The 19,153-nt window shown below is 37.5% G+C and overlaps 1 protein-coding gene across 1 annotated transcript in view; it reads left to right on the forward strand.

Annotated features, from left to right (window-relative positions):
- Positions 1-19,153, forward strand: part of dab1a (DAB adaptor protein 1a) — a 175,607-nt gene that overhangs the window by 129,532 nt on the left and 26,922 nt on the right. The window contains exon 5 of the mRNA XM_016498043.1: positions 17,628-17,759. Coding sequence (XP_016353529.1) covers positions 17,628-17,759 — 132 coding nt within the window. The remainder of the gene's footprint in view (positions 1-17,627; positions 17,760-19,153) is intronic.

Below are 19,153 nucleotides of genomic sequence, written 5' to 3' on the forward strand. Positions count from 1 at the left end.
TAAAGTATACTTAAAAATATACTTGAACTTTACTTAAGTATACTTCCTAAAATAAACTTGCAGTATACTACTTTTTGGTAAGGGTCCCTCTTTCTTGTTGTGATGTGCCACTGAGCAATTTTGGTTTGAAACCAGTTTGGATATTTTTATTTTTTTTAAAGATGAAGCACATCCCACAGAGAGTTTTTGTCAGTGGCATCATTAGTTCCACGCTGATTTACAGTGTTTTTATTTATAGCAATTCACAGAGGTGTGAATAGCATAATTTATCATTTTAATTCAGCTTTAATTATTTGTAATTAATGATGTTGTCATGTATTTGTTATTTTTTACATTTGCTTAAAGGTGCTGTATGTAGGATTGACACCGAGTGGTTGAACTAGATATGCCCAAGGTACCGGGATCTAAACCAACTCAGAGAAATGGAACGAGGTCAATAACGTGTAACCCTTACCATACAGGATTTCAGAAAAGTGGGCAAAGCATAACGTGCACACTTACCACTTATGTGGAATGGATGCACACATCCTTAAACGCTTTGCTAGTGCTCGCCATAATGAGATGAATAGAGATCGCTCTTACCACAGAAATGCACGCTTCAAACAAAACAGTCAATGAAGACGAAGAAGAGAATGATGTGTGCTCCCGGCGCCTATTTATACTATAGTCGCACCGGTAGTGACATCATGGCTGTCGCCGGCCAACGAGTTGGTGTTTTTTCAATGTATGCTTCAGACACGGGTCACGACGAGGCGTTCCCCCATAGCGACCCCTAGAGGGCGCAGTTCGAAGTTCCCATGAAAGGGAACAGAGCTCGATATTCCGGCCTGGAATGCACATATTCAAAGGAGAATAACTGACTGTAGCATTGTTTTTCAGATAAACAAGTATGTTAACTTAGCATGTTTCTTAAATATCTGCAAACATATTATGGTATTTTTATGCTTTAGTAGAGTCAAAAACTTACATACAGCACCTTTAACATTCTTATTAGGTGCACTCAACCATATTTCCCACTAAAAATTGTTTAATACTTCAACATTTGTCATTCAGTAAACTGATATGTTGTTTTATTCTACATAAGACATTTGGCACTTCAAGGAAACGTTTTGATGCATGCTGCATCCACACCAATAGGTGTCAGTATGAAGTTCAATATCACTGTTGTACCAGTTAGTGAAAGAGACAAAAAGGAGCACTTTACATTTTCTTTACATCTAAGGAAATTAGAAGTGCATTTAACAAATATGTTTAACAAGGTCTAGAGTCATATGAGAATTCAGCTTAGAAAAAGCTATTTTATTCTACATAAGGTGGGTTGCTCCTTCATTGTGGCAGCCATGTTGAGATCACATGACCAGCTGTGGCTTTGGAATTCTAACAAGATAGTACACAAACAGATCAACTTACCTCAAACTCTTGAGTTTACATTGTTACACACTGGTCAACTGCAGTAACATTGTATGAACTGTTGGGGCCAACAGAGAGGTCCAGTGTTGTCATACTGTTTGTTTAAGAAGACAAATAAGAGGCTGCAAAAGACAATGGATCTAAATAAACATTAGAGCTAAAAATAAGATTTGGTTTTAAGATCTATATCCACTTTTTCATCTGAATATATAGAATTAAATACGCGTTGATGGTGAACAGCCAATGTGGCTGATGAATCTGTGTTCAGGGTTCAGTGTTGTACCGATGAGTGCTGGTGATAAATGAGAGGTTACTATGTGGGCACAGTGTGCTCTGGTGTCATGGCGCCAGGAGGTGACCTACATGACAAGGTGTTAATCTGTCATTGATGCGCTGATCTATTAGCACCATGACCTTTTGCTCTCTTTTGTGAGTGTGTATCTGTCTGTGTGTATATGTGCACTACACTATCACTACAATATTTATCAAGTTATGCTGCTGTTGCTTTAGTTCTGAAACTAGTGCAGCAATGTGTATCAGATGTCAATTGTGAAACTTTACATCTATACTGTATATCTGTTACCAGCCATTAAACTGAATTTCATTTTGGAAGCTTAAATGTGCTCTTAGATAGTTAAGTAATTTTGCTGATTTTCAGCATTTTACTAATGGGGTTGAACAACTTTAACTCGCAATCTAAAGACACTTGACTTAATGGAATAGTTCAGTAAAGTATAAATAAATAAATAAATTGTCATCGTTTACTCATCCTCTTGTCGTTCCAAACCCGTATGCATTTCATTTTTCTGCAGAACAAAAAGGATAATTAATAATAACAATAATAAAGCATCACTTGCCCACCGCACACCACCATAGTTAAAAATTTTTATAGTAATAACAATTTTTTTTAATTTAGTTAAAGAACAGACACTACAATTCAAAACTGATCGCCGCTGCTCAATGCAGCATGCCGAATGACAGTTGCATCACAGATCAGCAGCAGGAATCAGATTTCATTTATCACTTCAGGAGAGTAAGTCGAGCTGACTGACAATGATGGTGAAGATTTAGTTTTGAAACGAAATGCAAAAGCGCCTGTTTGGCAATATTTTTGAAAATTGATTTTTGCCATTTATCTAAGGTGATTTTGGAAGTTTTTTTTTATATCAGTTTCTTATTTATTTGGTTCCACAGTGTTTAATAATTTTTACTTTATTTAAACTTTGTGTAATTTATTGTATTTTATTTTACATCAAGCTGTACCGTTTGGAGTCATACCATTTTGGAATGACATATGGGTGAGTAAATGATGACAGAATTTTAATTTTTGAGTGAACTGTCCCTTTAAATCTGTGAGGGTCACACTATCATTCTTACTTCTTACTCTGTGTTTAATTTGGACCCTGAGTCTGAGCCAATGCAATGAGCCGGATTGATGCTCTGTCCTCTCTATTACTGAGTCCTATAGTGTTTGCAGTGGTTCTCGCAGGGTTTAGATATGTTATAGAGTAATAGAGGGCGGTGTGTGTGTGTGTGTGTGTGTGTGTGTGTTTGAGAGAGAGAGAGAGAGAGAGAGAGAGTACTGCACTCTGGGTTGTTGATCACGTTGATGGTTTATAAGGTAAGATGACTGGACCATGTCACAGTGGCTGTGCTGGAAGTCATTAGACTTTAGATGTGCTGTCTACTGCTTCAGACAAAGCTATGCTTCATATCCTTACCTCTTTCTTTTTCTCTATTTCTTTCTTTAGCTCATTTCATTCCACTTGCAGTGGATATAAGTTACCTTTCATGTCTTCTTTTTTTTTCCTGGCACAGCTGAATTTTCAGCAATGTGCAAATAAAAGTTTGGATGCCATCAGAGCAATTTAACAAGTCAACTAACCTCCAAATAAAACAGCAACAACAAAATCATGGATCAATGCAGTGGGTGTGAAGGATGGGGTGTGTTTTTTGCGTCTTTCTTTATCTCTCTAGCTTTATCTTATTTAAAGAAGGCATATAATGGGGTACAAACATCTGAGACCACCAGTGGACATGCATATGTTTTGCATTTTTATAAAATCTATTTTATTACAAGTTTTCATTCACATATCAATGGAGCACCACACAGCATGCATGCAGTGGAAAAATTATGTTGTACTGCATAGCTTTACTTTAAAGACAAAGGATGAGCAAACAAGAGAAAGAAAAATGGAGATGGTAGAAGAAAGTGAGACGGAAAGCACTGGACAGCCTCTTTAGGATTCAGCAGCATTCCTCATTCTCCTCTTTGTGTGGTTGTTCCAGCTTCATCTGCCTGTCCTCCCCTCCCTCCTTCACTCTTTTCCCCCTTGGCATTGGCTCTCCCCTCCAGGCCCTCGTCTGATGAAGAGGAGCTGCTTCCTGATTTCATTATGGTGACTTAGTGGACAGCCGTGTACGGTACTGTGACTAGGCTAATCGTATTGTTGTCCTGCTGTCTGAAGGCCTGCCAAGACCAGCCACTCGTATTATTAACTCTCCTACAAAGAGGGAGGCCAGAGCAGAAGCAGAAAACAGGGAGGCCTCCAGCCCACTGCCACTTCCAAACTACTCCTTAGTTACGATTGCAGGCCTGTTTACACCAGGAAAGCCTATAATACCTAAAGAAAGCTGTTCGTTAGCATTCCCATTCATCTCAGTGACAGTTGCTCGGCTCAGTTTTAAAACCAAGTGAGCCATATTACTATCTTTTGCCTACATGAGCAGCCACCTTCAGAGGAAGTGTCCTGACTGAAATGGAAATTGATAAGTGAATGATTTGGTATGCTCTACTAAGCACACAACTCCATACATTTGATTTGATTGGCTACATTCTAGGCATACTTCCTTACTATATAGTAGGTGAAAATCAGCTGAAAAGAGTTGTATGTTGGAATACACAGTATTCATAAAACAGTAAGCAAAACAAAACTGAACGATTTAATACTTCCGACAAGATTCTAAAGTGTGGACTCTTTACTACCCCATGAGGCCATGGGAGAGAATTTGTGAATGGGAGTAAAGCAACAAAACTGATGCTGATAGGTCACGTGACAAAAACATGATGAATGTAGAATGTCCGGATTACATTCATATTATATTGAACATACTTTTTTTAATGGTCACAAAGTAATAACTAATTCAAAAGCCTACTCAAGAGAGTATGCTATTTTGGGTGCAGTCATGGAGTTTGCTGTTAACATGTTGCTAAGCTAATCATGTGATGTTAAAAAATGCATAGTACACACAAATATTAGGCAGTATAGTCCATTTTATTTAAATTATTAACTTTTGTTAACTATTTTAGCCATTTAGCATTTTCCAATATTAAATTAATTGTAAGTAGGCTATATTTTTAACGTCTTTCTAGCTTCATCTGCCATTTTGGATAGATTTTTGTTTCTCTGTGGATTCTCCCCAGTGAGCAAGTCGTAATGCTTTATGAGATTGTTAAATATGTCATGCTGACTAAGACTGAAGTAAGTAAGTATATTCTAGAAATCACATACCTTCTGTATGTTCTCTCTCCCCCACTAAACATATTTTGCGAATATACTGTATGGTTTGTGAATCCACAGGAAAGTGATTTTCCAAAATGACTCCAGCCTCTCGTATCTAATGTGCCTAAGATGTCCAATTTGGTTTCCAGATTCAGTCTTCATATATAGATTCATAAGTCACAAATAGCATGCAGGGAGAGTCATCTTTGATTCTGTGCCACTGATTTGCATGGAAATGAGATCTGACCTATCCAATAGAGTAGTCTAATGCATGCAAAAAGCAGCTGTTGATGTAAATGACTATATCTGTTCCTCTTACTCAAATGTCATTAGACGGAATGAGTGAGCTTGTGTGTGTGTGTGTGTGTGGTATAAAGGAGAAAGCACATGGGTGTGTGTGTGTGTGTGTGTGTGTGCGTGTGGTATAAAGGAGAAAGCACATGGAGTGAGGGCTAATAAAATGAGCTAAACTAAGTGTTCTCTATCAAAAATAATAATACAAAAGTAGGGCCGTGAATTGAATGCATTAATTTGGTGTGAAAATAAAATAAAATAAAAAATGTTAAGATTTCTTATTCTGTAATTTATTAGTATATCTCAGCAATGTTGATATATGTAGTTAATTTGATTAGTTAATTGACCCTTCACAAAGACCCGCCCTCCTTAGTTACTGTTGCTATGTCCGACAAGCCACGGTGCTCTCACGCCACACATCATGTTCTCACGCAGTGAAAAATACATCGTGGAGCAAAGAGGAAACTGCCAATGCACCGACAGACAAGAGAGCAGCTTTCAGCTTTCAAATTTAGTACTTTTAAAAAAAATTCAAACAATAAATACAATTTTGTGACTCTTTAATGTGTCGTGCAAGATCACTGTAGCGCCTCAGTTCAAGCGGCACGTGAACCGATCATCTCTTCCTCTTTACTAGTTATAGCACGAAATAAACATGAATGAACATCAGAAGATATATTTCACTAAGAGGAGTCCCAGATCTCCTGCTGGTACAGTACACAGTAAGTTGGCACTAATAGCATGAGATAAAATGATTCATTCGCATGGCATTTCAAGTCCGTTTTGCGCTGTCAAGAGTTATTAGTCTCTGCACCCAGTGTCTCTCTCTCCCTTTTTGCTGTTTCCATATGCTATGTTTTCCCAGTGGCATCTATGGGCAGCTCATTTCTGAAGTTCCTTTCCAATCCCGCTCTAAGAGGAGTCATTTTAGCTGCCCATCCGCTAGCTTGTCCACCCTTGATTGAGTGTGTGTGGGTGTATTTGTGTGTATATGTGTGTGTGTGTTGGCACCGGTGGCATTTTTTATTAAACTCAGTTCTCTCCTTACTAATTATCCCTCTCTCAGTTGCTATATAGTTGTGTAGTTTCTCTCTCTCTTTCTCTCTAATCAAAGACCTGGAACACTCATCATTGCTATGGCAGCTGCTAATTAGTGGATACCTGGCGCTGTGGCAACAGCAGGTTGGGGGGTGGTGGGGAGGGCGAGTCAGGTCTGGTTGATGGGACACACACCGTGTCTCCTTGTCTAGCTCCCACACTGAGATGATTAAGTACGGACACACACTCCACCGCCAAGTGTGTGTTTTAATATAATGATCGGACTCCTACACGGTGATATGGAACATGTAGGATATCTTTAATCACGCCATTTCATGTTGTGCCTGAGGCAGCTGCATTTATCTGTGATAGGGAGGTCGAAAAGTACCGGTTCTTTTGGAACGAGTCAATACTAAAATAAGAGCAATATAATTGTATCTATAGTTCTAGTATAAAGTACTAACTCAATTGGTACCCACCTGTTGTGCCTTGTACTTGTGCCTTGTAGTGTTTTCAGTGGTACTATTATTGAGTACTGAATTCTTTGTATCTTGACAACTCTAGTCTGCATTTATGTGTGAGTATATAGCTGCATGGAGTGTGGAACTACCTGAAGGTTTTTAGGCATGCTGTGACTAGAAAGTCCCACAGTACTGTTTGTCTGGCACATTAGCACTGCAAATAACCCAAACAGAGTTTGCCTAGATGAAAATCAAGCAATACATACTTGATGGTGGATTGTTATATATAATCGCTTGTTACAGTATATAGGTTATATATTAATAATTATTTTAAAAGAAAAAGCTAAAAATATATACATTTTATTTATTTTAGCAGGTGTGTTTTTAGCATGTGTGGGGATATATTTGATATTAAAAAAATAAATAAAATATATATATATATAGTATAAATGTTTTTTTTTCTCCTTTTTTCAGCCTTGTTGAGCATTTGAGTCTTCTTTCTAAAATATTAAATAACAATTTAAAAAATAATATTGAAAGAGCACGGAACAAATACACATACATATAAAATATATTAATACGTAAATGTATATCTATAAAATATATTTTTATTGAAATAGGTTTTATTTTAGCAGCTGTTATTTATTTATTTATTTATTTATTTATTTATGATTTTGGCCATTGTGGCACGAATCTCCCTGTTTTTTAGCATGTATGTTGTATTTTTAAGACAGCCTGATAATTTGACTGATCATTTGGTCATTTAGACAACCCACCGAATATTTTATTTCAAAATGCATCTCTACTTCCTCAAATCTATAGAGTGCCATTCTGAGTGTTTAACTGAGAAAATCTAAATGTGAGTCTGAAGAAGTAAACGAATAGGAATCACAAAGATCAAATGAGAGATTATGGCACAGAAAAGCTAGAAAGAGAGAACATGATAGCATAGTTGAGAGGAGGACAGGATGCATGAGATGAGAGTATTGAAAGGAGAAAGAAATATGTGGAGGAAGGGTGATAAATCATGCTAAACTCATTAATGAGATAACGGTGGCTGAGGAATATGAAGGTTAAAGGGTTGAGAGTTATTTCCTGCCACAGTCACTGCAGTCAGTCACGCACACACATATACGCATGCATATATGCCTACATGTACGGCACAACAGAAGTGGCAAAAGGACGTTTTGTTAATCAGAATTGACGAGATTGATGCAGGATCAGTTCAGTCTGCATTTATGATTTACTCTGTGTGTGTCTGATGTTGAGGTTGGCTGGTCCTCTGCTCTTTAGACATCAATCCACCTCGCGGTGACGCACCACAAATGGAGCTCTCTGTGATTTACAACAAAACACACATACACATTAACTTACAAATTCATCGGTCACACTCTCTCACAGTTCAGGTTCATATGGTCGAGTATTGACTTTAGACACTGTAAATGTGCTCGTGGCTGGTTTGACAGCACAGATCTGTAGACTTCAAAAGTGGTGGGGCTTTTTTTCTGCAGCAAAGCTCTAAGCTGATCTCTGTTGAGCTGACTGCTTTGAATTTACTCTTAATTCAGCTTCCATTCAGTGACGGTGTTGGTTGGGCAGTTTTTGTCCTTGTTCTCCAGCATCCTTTACTGTTTTGTGCTCTGCTGAACTTTCATCTGTCTGGATTTCTCACATTTAGCTTGTTTAAGGGTGTTTCTTCAATTACAGAAAATTTGGCCATGTTGACTGTAAACTTAAAACACTTTTAATATGTAATGTTAATTACACAACTAGCATTTTCTGTAGCTCAATGCACAATTAGCCTAAATAATATTTGAAATTATTTATTCATTTATTTATTTATTTATTTATTTATTTTTTGATTGATTGGAAATTACACTCAAATGTGCTCACAAATAATTTCTACCTTGATTTTTCTTTGTTTTTGTCACACATCACTTCACATATTCTTCTAGACAAAATTGTTTGGTGTGATGAAAATGACACCACTTCTGTGGGACTGTCATAAGTATAGTATATTTCACAGAAAACAAAGCATATTATGAACATCTAGTTACTTAAACAAGTTCTTCAAACAAACTATAAATATCCTGCGTAGATTTGCCATATCTGTTGATTATTTCATGCTAAAAAACCTGGTACTTTGTAAACACACTTTGATTTCCAGGTGGACTGATAAAACACCTGTGTGCCCTTATTCCCGGAGGTTGTGTAAAGTCAGCCAGTCAGATTAGAGCTCGCCAGGTCCAGAAAGTGCTTTCCAGTTTTATATCAGGCCATCTTTAAACGGGCTGTGAGTGGTCTGTCTGAAGGCTGGAGATTTTGCACCAAGCAGTAAATGTTTAAAAGCAAGCAACTTCATGGTAAAGACTCTAGAATGAATGTCCATTATGAAAACGTATTATTACATCACAGAAAAGCAGTTTAGATTGCAAAGGCTGCTTATAAATACTCCTGAATAGACAAATCCAAGCAGAACTTTATTGGCTTATGTAGGGATTTCATGAACAGGACACTGATACGCCACTGAATCACCATCATGAGGCTTCGAATTAATCAATCAGGGAGTCAACAAAGCTTTCTTTGTATCAGGACTGAAAAGCCAGTTCACAACATATAGAAACCCCGATGTCTTGTGACCACCAATGGATAGAACTAGTATATCCAGCAGGAAAAGGATGAGTAAATTAACTGGTGCCCTCAGGCCTGCAAGCACGGGATATACAGCGTGACGCCACATGACTTTTTGACCATCTGCTTCCTGCCCTGACTGAAACTCCTTTTGTCACAGACAAAGAAACAGAACGTACAAAGACAATCGTTTAAACTCATGAATTCCCTTACAAATTTAAGTAATCAAGTTATTACACTTATATAAGGCCATGAGGGTGGAGGGTTGATCATACATTTCTTTATGGCATATTCTATCATTTCTGTCTCTGAAAAATTACCTTCACAAGTCACTCTTTGAATGATACCTTGTAAGGTTGGTTATTCAATTTGTAATTCTTCTTCTCTGACTTGTCTGTCTGTTTTCACCTCTAAACAAGTAAAGGAGACCGAAAAATTAAAGCATTTCCCTCCCCTCGCTTATGATAAATGGATGACGAGCCGCTTTTCTCCGGTTTGATTTTTTGGACAGGCTTCAAAGCAACAGATGTGAGTGTGTTTAGAGAATGAAATATTGAACAATTAGTGTGTCGCTAAATGCCCAATCCAACCGCTGCCACTTTGTATGTGTGCTCAGCTTCTTTCTCACCTCTCTCTCTCTCTCTCTCTCTTGCGCTTTTTACTTTCTTATTGTGTGTTCACTCTCACACATAATGACTTTAGGACAGGATCAGCTTGTTTTTTTCTCAGAATATGAATGAAATATTTTCCTACTTCATGAGAAAACTGCATACGGGCATAACACATTACATGCAGGGTTCAAAATGAACTTTTATTTTAACTATTTTTACTTATTTGAACTATCATTCAGCATATTTTCTGGAGATCAGGGACAAATCGGTGTCACAGAGCAGTACAAAACCCCAGAAAGCCATTCGAAAGGCTGCGTTTTGCTCAGATGTGTGCTTCGATGTGGATCTGAAGTGGCGTATCAGTTTGAAGTGATGTCATTAAGAGGCTCTTATCATCGTCAAACAGAGTCTGTTCCTCACGGCAGAGGACTGTTACAGTTGCACCGGCTGGCCTCCCTCTGGGTGTATCGATGGTGGATGGTGTATCGATAGTCCCGCCTGTTAATACCTGCACACACACACAGTCATGATCTTCTGCGCTCAGGGAGAAGATACTATTGAACAGAAAGGGCCTCAATTTGAAGAGCTCGACCAAGTAGATAAAGTCATTCGCTGTATAGCATGTCGAACAAGACCAGGAGAGGAAATTGAAAGAATTGTTCTACTAGGCAGACTCATTTGCAAAACCCAGATAGTCCTTGTATAATCCTCCCTTGCTGTATGGCAAACAATGGGCGGCACCAAGCTCTGAAGGGATTCTGGGACTGCTGTCCCTCATCTGCACTGATTTTTGAAAAAAAATTGTTCCATTTTGGGATACGTTGTCCCTTTTTCCCCTTTTCTTTCCATCGCTGAGCTCTGTAAGTTAATGGCAAAGCTTACACGTAGCGGCTTCAAAACGATATGAAATAAGGGCTAAAACATGTTCTTTATCTCTAACTATTGGCCCATAGCTACACAAGGACCTAATAAAGCCATGGCTAATGTGTGTATGTGCGTGTGTGCGGGAGTCAAGCGCCTGGTTAATTAGCTGTGAATGTGTGGTTTTGAAGGGCTTAGCGTTGGACTCCAGATTCCTCATTATCTCTGTAAAACCAGCGTTCCCTTTCCACTGTCTCCCCTCTCCTCATACTAGTGTTATTCAGCAGCACCCAGAGATAAGAACACAAACACACACACTCATCACCAGTGTTGGACACGTCCCCAGTCGCTAAAACCTCATTATGAGCTCTGTTTGTGTATTGTCATTAGGTTGTATGTGTGTTCCCTCAGGGAGCGATTAAACAGGGCATGGCTTTTGTTTTAGGCCTTTGTGTTTATAATTCTTTGACGGCCGTGAATAACCTGAACTTCGTGCCTTTAAAATTGTATTGGTCATAGGATGGGTCTGTTCCAGAACCGTACTTGGTAGCATTGTAACCGCGATGGAACCTTCAATTTGAAACACTCTACATAGGCAGCAACTCATTTAGGCCACACAGATTGTGCTCTTCATGTGGAAGGTTCGACTGGGTTGATTACAGTAAATGGTTTTAGCATGTTGCTAAGCTAACAGTTTGATATTCAGTTTGTAAACACTGTGTCTCTGCCGGTGCTATCAAAACATTGCTCTGTTTGTTTGAGCATCAAACCAGTAACACTGGCTCAACCATTGGTGTGAGTTTGGGACGGGCTATCTATTTGTCTGACCAATAGCAGGATAGGAGGATTTGAGAAACAGTTATAGAGTGCAACTTCTTGGTTCCAGAAATAAAAACCCCATTAGTTTTCTCTGTAGATGAATTGATTTTTAACAATAACTCCTAAAGACAGACTTGTGAGCTGCAAGGATGTTGACGGTATGTGCTTTTGTTGAAGCTGTCAGCCTGTTTTCTTTTTTTTTTTTCCAACTATTTTTAAAATAATCATGTTTCTTTCATAAAGCTTTTAAATACAGAACTTCTGTGATCGCCGAGGTTGTTAGTCGATGATAAATGCTTTTGTTGAAGCCACGCAATTGGTCCAACGGAGGTATCCAATGGTGGCTGAAGGTTTCCTGCGTGTTCGGTCTTTTCGGTGTGCAAAGTAATTTAATTTCAATTAAACTCTAATCTGACTCCATTTTATTATGACCTCGAATTTAGGTTAGAATGTAATTATTAATGATCATTCATCTGATAATTTATTTAGACATATGAGTATTCTATTTAACTCTTTAATCCTATTATACTCGTTCATTCAGATTCTCATGTCGCTCAGAGATCTCACATCGGCCGTTAGCAGACTTCACTATCACATACTCGCCAGTCTTGGTTATTAGACAGAGGTAATTGACTAATACTTTAGATGGCCGCTCCTATGCTTGCTCGTTCTAAAAGTACTTTTGTTTAGTTCCCATAGATCTGTACACACTTGAAATTAGCAACAGTATCTCTAGTCAGAGGACACGACCACTACTAAGATATAAGCCGATCAGCATTACTTTCTCTGCTAATCGCTTTGGTTTTGTCGTGCCATGGTTTCCCATGTACACTTAGCTAGAATAACATTACAGTAAACAGAGGTTAGGCTCACCCTATTTAGGTTGGTTGAACAACATCCAGTTGACCTAAACGGAAATTCCCTTTTAGCCCTTACTGTCTATGTACACTTGCACTAATACCAAGTGTTAGCCGGATCTCTAAAGATCCAGTTGGTGTGCCCTATGCTCCATCTGAACTGGATTTTAGTCTGTTACTAACCTGATGCAGAAGTGCGGTAACAAGGATACAACGTAATCTACTAGAATCAATCATTTCAGAGTAAACAGAATCAATTCAAATGTAACAATTTATTATCCGCAGAAGTGCGGTAACAAGGATACAACGTAATCTACTAGAATCAATAATTTCAGAGTAAACAGAATCAATTCAAATGTAACAATTTATTATCATTCAGGTAAATATGTATTATGCCAATTGCTTAATCAATTCAGAGATATCAAATCAAATCAAATCAATACAAAGACATCAAATTCTCAAAGATAAATCTAAAGCCTTGTACACACCGGGACGATTATCGCGCGCGCTTATCGCCAGTGTTTTTCAACGCGTCTTTTGTGTTCATACCCAAGCGATTTTCACTGGCGATGAGCTGAGTGAACGTGCAAATTCGCTCCCTGACATTAGATGGCGCTTAATGAAAAACAGAAATACCTCGGTACACATCGAATCCTATTTGATCTGCAATTCCTCTCCATAACAACTCCCTCTTATCGAGATTTTTGTAGTCGCTGTCGCGTTTGTCATAAAGCCCTTTGTGTTCAGACACCAATGAGACCAGCAGCTCTACATTCATCTTGCCTCGATGCAGCTTCTTGGTCTACTTACTTCCTCTTCGTCGTCAGGTATCAATGTGTGCTCGGCAAGACCGTTTTGTGCTTGAGCGCCACCAAGTCGTTTTTTAATGTAACTTCAGCAGCTCTAGGCACGTGAACAAAAGCGGCAATCTCATTGGTCAGCAAGTTTTTAACGTGGCGCATCAAAACAAAAAAAAATTTTTTTTTTAAATGCGTTTTTCGCATCGGTGTGCACACTCACATTGGCGCCCTTTAATCACGCTTAAGATTAAAGATGACTTTCAGAAAAATACATAGTATAGAGTGTGTGGACACACTCCACACTACGGGCTCATCTGGCTACAGAAGTACGCCAATCTTCTTGCAACATTTCCTTAAGTACTCCAAGACAAACATCCTCCAAATGGAGACAGGAACTAACAATTGGAATTTGCATTGATCAAGTATAGTTTACACTTTTTGGGGACAGATGGTAATTTGCATGAAAGACACTGGGAAATGGCACACCCTCTACAGTGAGCAAAATATCTCTTAACTCTTAGGATCTGTATTACCTTTTAGTCTACTTCTTGTAAGACTGATACCATTGTACCAGTCGCACGGAGACAATTCGTATGATACCAAGCATGACTGTGAATATTGCATTCATGTAGCACATTATATTATGCTATTGACCATTCTGAGTGAGCTGAGTGAAGGGAGATGGGTGAGGGGAAAGAAGTGGATGTAAAGGATAGGTGAAAAAAGGAGCTTTTCCCACATCTTCTCTCAATGAGATGTCGAGACGGATGTCTGTATGCTAATACGCTGTGTGTGTATTGTCCATATCTCAGAAGATCAAAGTGTCTGAGGTTCTTCAAATCTTACACCATCAATAATTCAATTTATTCTTAAAATATACGTTTAACAGCAAAATTGGTGGAGAAAAACTACATTACCCATGATGCTGTACAGAAAATTCCACCAGTCGCAAAGTGCACCAAATGAGCTCTTTAGCTCCACCCACTATGCATATTTTGCAATAAAAGTAAAATGATTAGCTTCTATAGATACAATAAAGTTTTATATATCTCCATCATTTTTAAGTCAATTTTATTCAATTATGTTTAGTTCGATAACATAATAATTCATGCGTTACCTTGTACCTGTACCTTGAAAGGCAAAATAATAATGAACAGCCTTCACGTGAAGAGCATGTATATGGTTCCTCTTGTAATGTGTCCTCTTTCAGACCTCTGTAGCTCAAAGGTCCTAGAAGTGTGATGCTCAGTGTATCATCACCATGGTAACAGTGTCATTATCTGTGCAGTGGCATGACCTCAGAGGTCGTAGGGCCGCTGTGATGATTTGAATGACAGAAAAGCTACGCCAGCTCGCGTCAAACATTCCATTCTGTGAACTAGTTAGAGGAAGGCTGGCATTGAATAGGCATACAAGTAATTAATCTTTCAAGGATTTTCTATGCTTCCAATTTTAAACTGCCCAGAAGGAATGGAAACACAGTTATGTGCCAAAGATTTTGCATCTAAAACCCAGAAAAGCACTTGAACGATTAAAGTCTGCAGTTGGTGGGACTGTTTCATTTTGTATTACAAGCAGCATTCTTGGAAAACAAACCATTTATTCACTGGGACGCCAGACATTTTCTTTCAAGTTATATTATGAATGAAATGGAATTTCTTTTTTGTGTTAAACAACTGTATCCAAAAATTAAAAAGCTAAAAAGTATGAGCCAGCGTTGATGAAACCAGAGAAGGAGATACAATAAAAATATGGCGTATATCCAGCACAGGGAATTAAATCAATCAGTGAATCTTTTTTTTTTTAACCAATTCATTCCAACGTGCAAACCAATCTAAAATCAACTGAATGCCACTAGAAAGATAAAAGCTACTCTACTTTAAAAAAAAACAAAGCTACTCTCTTGTGAAAAAGTAGTATTGTATTGAATGTTCACTTTCAGTGTACTTCAAATTAAGTTTTTTTTTTAAATAACTGTATTTGCAAATAATAGAAAATTAACTAAATAAAATGCCTCTTAAGTGTATTTAAAGAGGGTACACTTTTATAACTTTCTTAATGTAATTAAGTAGAGTGTGCTTCATAATAATGTCATATTAAGGCTTGGTTTCACAGACAGAGCTTAGGTTAAGCCAGGATTAGGCCGCAGTTCAATTAGGACATTTAAGTATCTTTTATAAATGTACCTTAGAATAAAACATTACTGGTGAGCATCTTGAGACAAATCAATAACACTGACATATTTAAAGATATGTCACTACAGGCTTCTTTCAGTTGAAACAGCCCAGACATGCATTTTAGTCTGAGACTAGGCTTAAGCCTTGTCTGTGAAACCGGGGGCATACGTTTTATTTTAAAATATATTTTAAATAATTGTTTTAATAATCTTTTGCCATGCTTTAAATAAGTACACTTGTTGTACACTTGATGTGTTGACTAACATCTAAAGCACATGTAAAGTACTGTAACGAATCATCTACTGAAGGCGAGCGTAGTGAAGAACCCAAGTGCAGTTTATTTACAGTATGAAACAAAAACAAAACCCAAACCCCACATTACAAGTACTTGATTATATTTTAAACTGTAGTGTTGTGATATTTGAAGTAAATATACTTTAAATCAGCTAAATTGCACAATCATTTACAATTGTGTAATTACAGATATATTCAAAACAAACACATTTCAATAGAAATGGCATTAAATATATTATTTAGTTTACCACAAATGCTTGTCAGTACATTGGACAGTACATTTTAACTATATTTCAAAGACAATAGAATGAATTATTAAGTTGTACATTTAATTAATTAGTTCCTACTTAAGTTCAACTAATTACATTTATTATACATTTAAACTATAATGCATTTTAATTTACAGTAATTGTATATAACATGCAATTAAGTGCCCGGAAACATTACATTCAGTTTGCACAAGTATAGTCTTTTGCACAAGTATATTATAAGTACTCTTTTTAAAAGTATGCTGAAGTGTAAATGTAAGTGTACTTCATTTTCACAAGGGCTGTCACACCTCTGAAAAATGTAAATGTAAAATCCACGCGTTCAGTTTTAAGTGTGAAATCATTAAGTTTTGCGTGGGCACATGATATTAGTTTGATAATGAAAGCTGCCCATTAACCTCATTCAAAACTTTTTAACAAAGGAACCTCCTTCTCAAAGTTTGTTTAAAACGTCACTGACAACACTTTATGTTTCAGCAGGGAAAATAGCACCTCACAGTCAGACGGGTTGTCATAAGATGTCATCCACTGTTGCAACTCTCGAGTTAACTGCGGGGCCCATGGGGGTGCATCTCTCCTTCCCCGGGTGGCGTGTGTATTGTGTTAGTGATGTTTTAATGATTCTAGATGAAGTGGGTGGTGAGGGGAAGATTGCCACTTGCAGTAGATTTCAGCAGATGATTGCTCTTCAGCAGCAGGAGGCTGACACTAGTGCCGAAGCCCTGGTGTTTCAGCCATCAGCCTGAAGGATGACTCGCTCCGAGATTTTGACCTATTTTCTGACCTCCGATCCCCTCTCTGGGTTAATGTCCCCCTTCGTTTGCATGTCCATTCGGTGTTTGAAGGCCGTTTCTGAAGTTCTCTGTCCTTGGATTTTTTAATTTAAATTGTGTTTGGATATAACTTTGTTGCTTTCAAACTAAAGGTTTTGGTGCACAGCTGGGTTCAGTTGACCATAAAGCTTAGTTTGTTTGATTAGTGGCAGCTGCAGAACTCAGGTAGGCACCAAAAAATCATGCTTGAGTCCTTTTTAAAGGGAGGCATGAAGTTTGAACTCAAATAACAAAAATAAATGTCTAAGTATAACCTTGTTGCTGTAACACTAGAGGTTTTGGTGCACACCTGGGTTCAGTTGACCACAAAAGTCAGTTCAATTGATTTACGTCAGTTGCAAAAATCAGGTAGGCACCAAAAAAATCATGCTTGAGAAAAGAAGGCTGTGGAGTTTAAAAGAAATGAAATTAAATAAAGAAAAAAATAATTAAAAAAGAAAAAAACAATAAATGTGGACCATTTGTAAGTAAATACAAGGAGAAAAAATAAAGTTAATATGGTGGCTGCATGTATGATTGGAAGTCTCGCTTTTCAGTAAAAAAAAAAAAAAGTCAAATGCTTTAATTTTTTAATTATATATTTATTTATTTTTTTAGTATGATATGAGCTAGAACAACAGCATGTTTTCAGCTAAAGCATTATTATTATAATTTTATTACTTTATTTTGGTGTCATTTTCTTTATTATAGTCTGTTACAAAAATTTTAAAAAAATTGCCTGGTTGTGTTACTCACATTTGCATTTTGTGTTTTTGTTTTTTGTCCACAGGTTCTTCAGCACCACCATGCAGTTCATGAGATTTCTTACATTGCGAAAGATATCACGGACCACAGAGCCTTTGGTTATGTATGTGGGAAAGAGGGAAACCATCGGTTTGTGGCTATCAAAACGGCTCAGTCTGTAAGTACTTATCCGTGAAAAGGGTAAAAAATTGGACTGTGTATATGTGTGTTGTACATACGCTATATGTCCAAAAGTATATTTCAAAAACTGTGAGTGTATTTGCTGCTATGACAGCTTCCACTCCTCTGGAAAGACTTGATCTCTGTGCCTCTGTCTTGCGTTCATTCCCTCACTCTGTTTCTGTCTTTGTCTCTGTTGTTGTTTGTTTCTGCTGCTGTTCTTTGTTGTTGCATTGCTCTAGTCTGCAGTGCTGCAGTTCTGTGGCAGTTGCTCAATTGATTTCCATACCAGGTCGATGAGTATCTGCTGTCCTCTCCTCCCCCCATCCATTGCTCTCTTGCTCTGAACTACAAGTGACCCAGCAAACACATAAAGATAAGAAAATTTGGCAGCATGTTCCTGCGCGCGTGCTCCATCCCACCAGAAAACTATTTTCACTCACTCTTGACACAGTTATGGCTCTCATACAGTATATTAATTATCACAATCTCACATTTCTCTTTTTTCTCTCTCTCTCTCTTCTCCTATTTCACCTCTTTTTGCCCTTCTCCGCTTTCTCCTCTTTTTACTATGGCAATACTGTGGTAGAGTGATGTATTAGATACAAATACCATGGTGCTTTTGGGTGTTTCTTGAAACTTTCGGACAACTGTATGTTCCAGGGTTTGATTATAATTAAAACAAACATATCTTATCTTATCTTATCTTATCTTATCTTATCTTATCTTATTCATTTCCACCACAATCAAAAAAGTATTTTCTAATATTTGTATTGTTCTTAATTTCCAATCAAGCTGTTATTTTGTCAAATTTGCATGAAGTGTGAAAATATTATTTAATCGTGTGTATCTAGGAAGCTTTTAGCCTTTGGGCCATTTTATTCCAATTATTACAATGTCATTTCCAACAAGAAATACTATTAAATACAACAGATAATCAATAAAAAACTGTGTTTCATTTCTAAAAGTAAACAGGGCCAAATAGTTGAAGAAACACCCATATACCACACTACTGAAAGATGAAATTATACTATATCATATATGTCTTTCTTCATGTCTTTTCCTGTAAACAATCTTTCTTTCTTTCTTTCTTACATCTTCTCATATTGCTTTTCATTGGTGTGAGTCTTCTGGAGCAGGCAGCAGAAAAATACCCCAGGCGGATTTTGAGGACAAACTTTCGCTTCAGATGTATTTATTAATATCTATTTAGTATAGATATTAGTGACATTTAGGCTGTGCTGGGCAGGAGATGCATTTTTAATGCTAACATGGAGCTTTGATGCTAACTACAAAGAGTGAAGTTTGATCTGACCCAGCCCTTTTAAATGGAAAGCACTTTCTTCTGTCACCTCTCATATGGCAGATTTAAGAGCAGCCAAAGCAGAGGTT

Source organism: Sinocyclocheilus anshuiensis, unplaced genomic scaffold, assembly GCF_001515605.1.
Source record: "Sinocyclocheilus anshuiensis isolate Anshui unplaced genomic scaffold, SAMN03320099.WGS_v1.1 scaffold801, whole genome shotgun sequence".
In the NCBI taxonomy this organism is placed as follows: Eukaryota; Metazoa; Chordata; class Actinopteri; order Cypriniformes; family Cyprinidae; genus Sinocyclocheilus; species Sinocyclocheilus anshuiensis.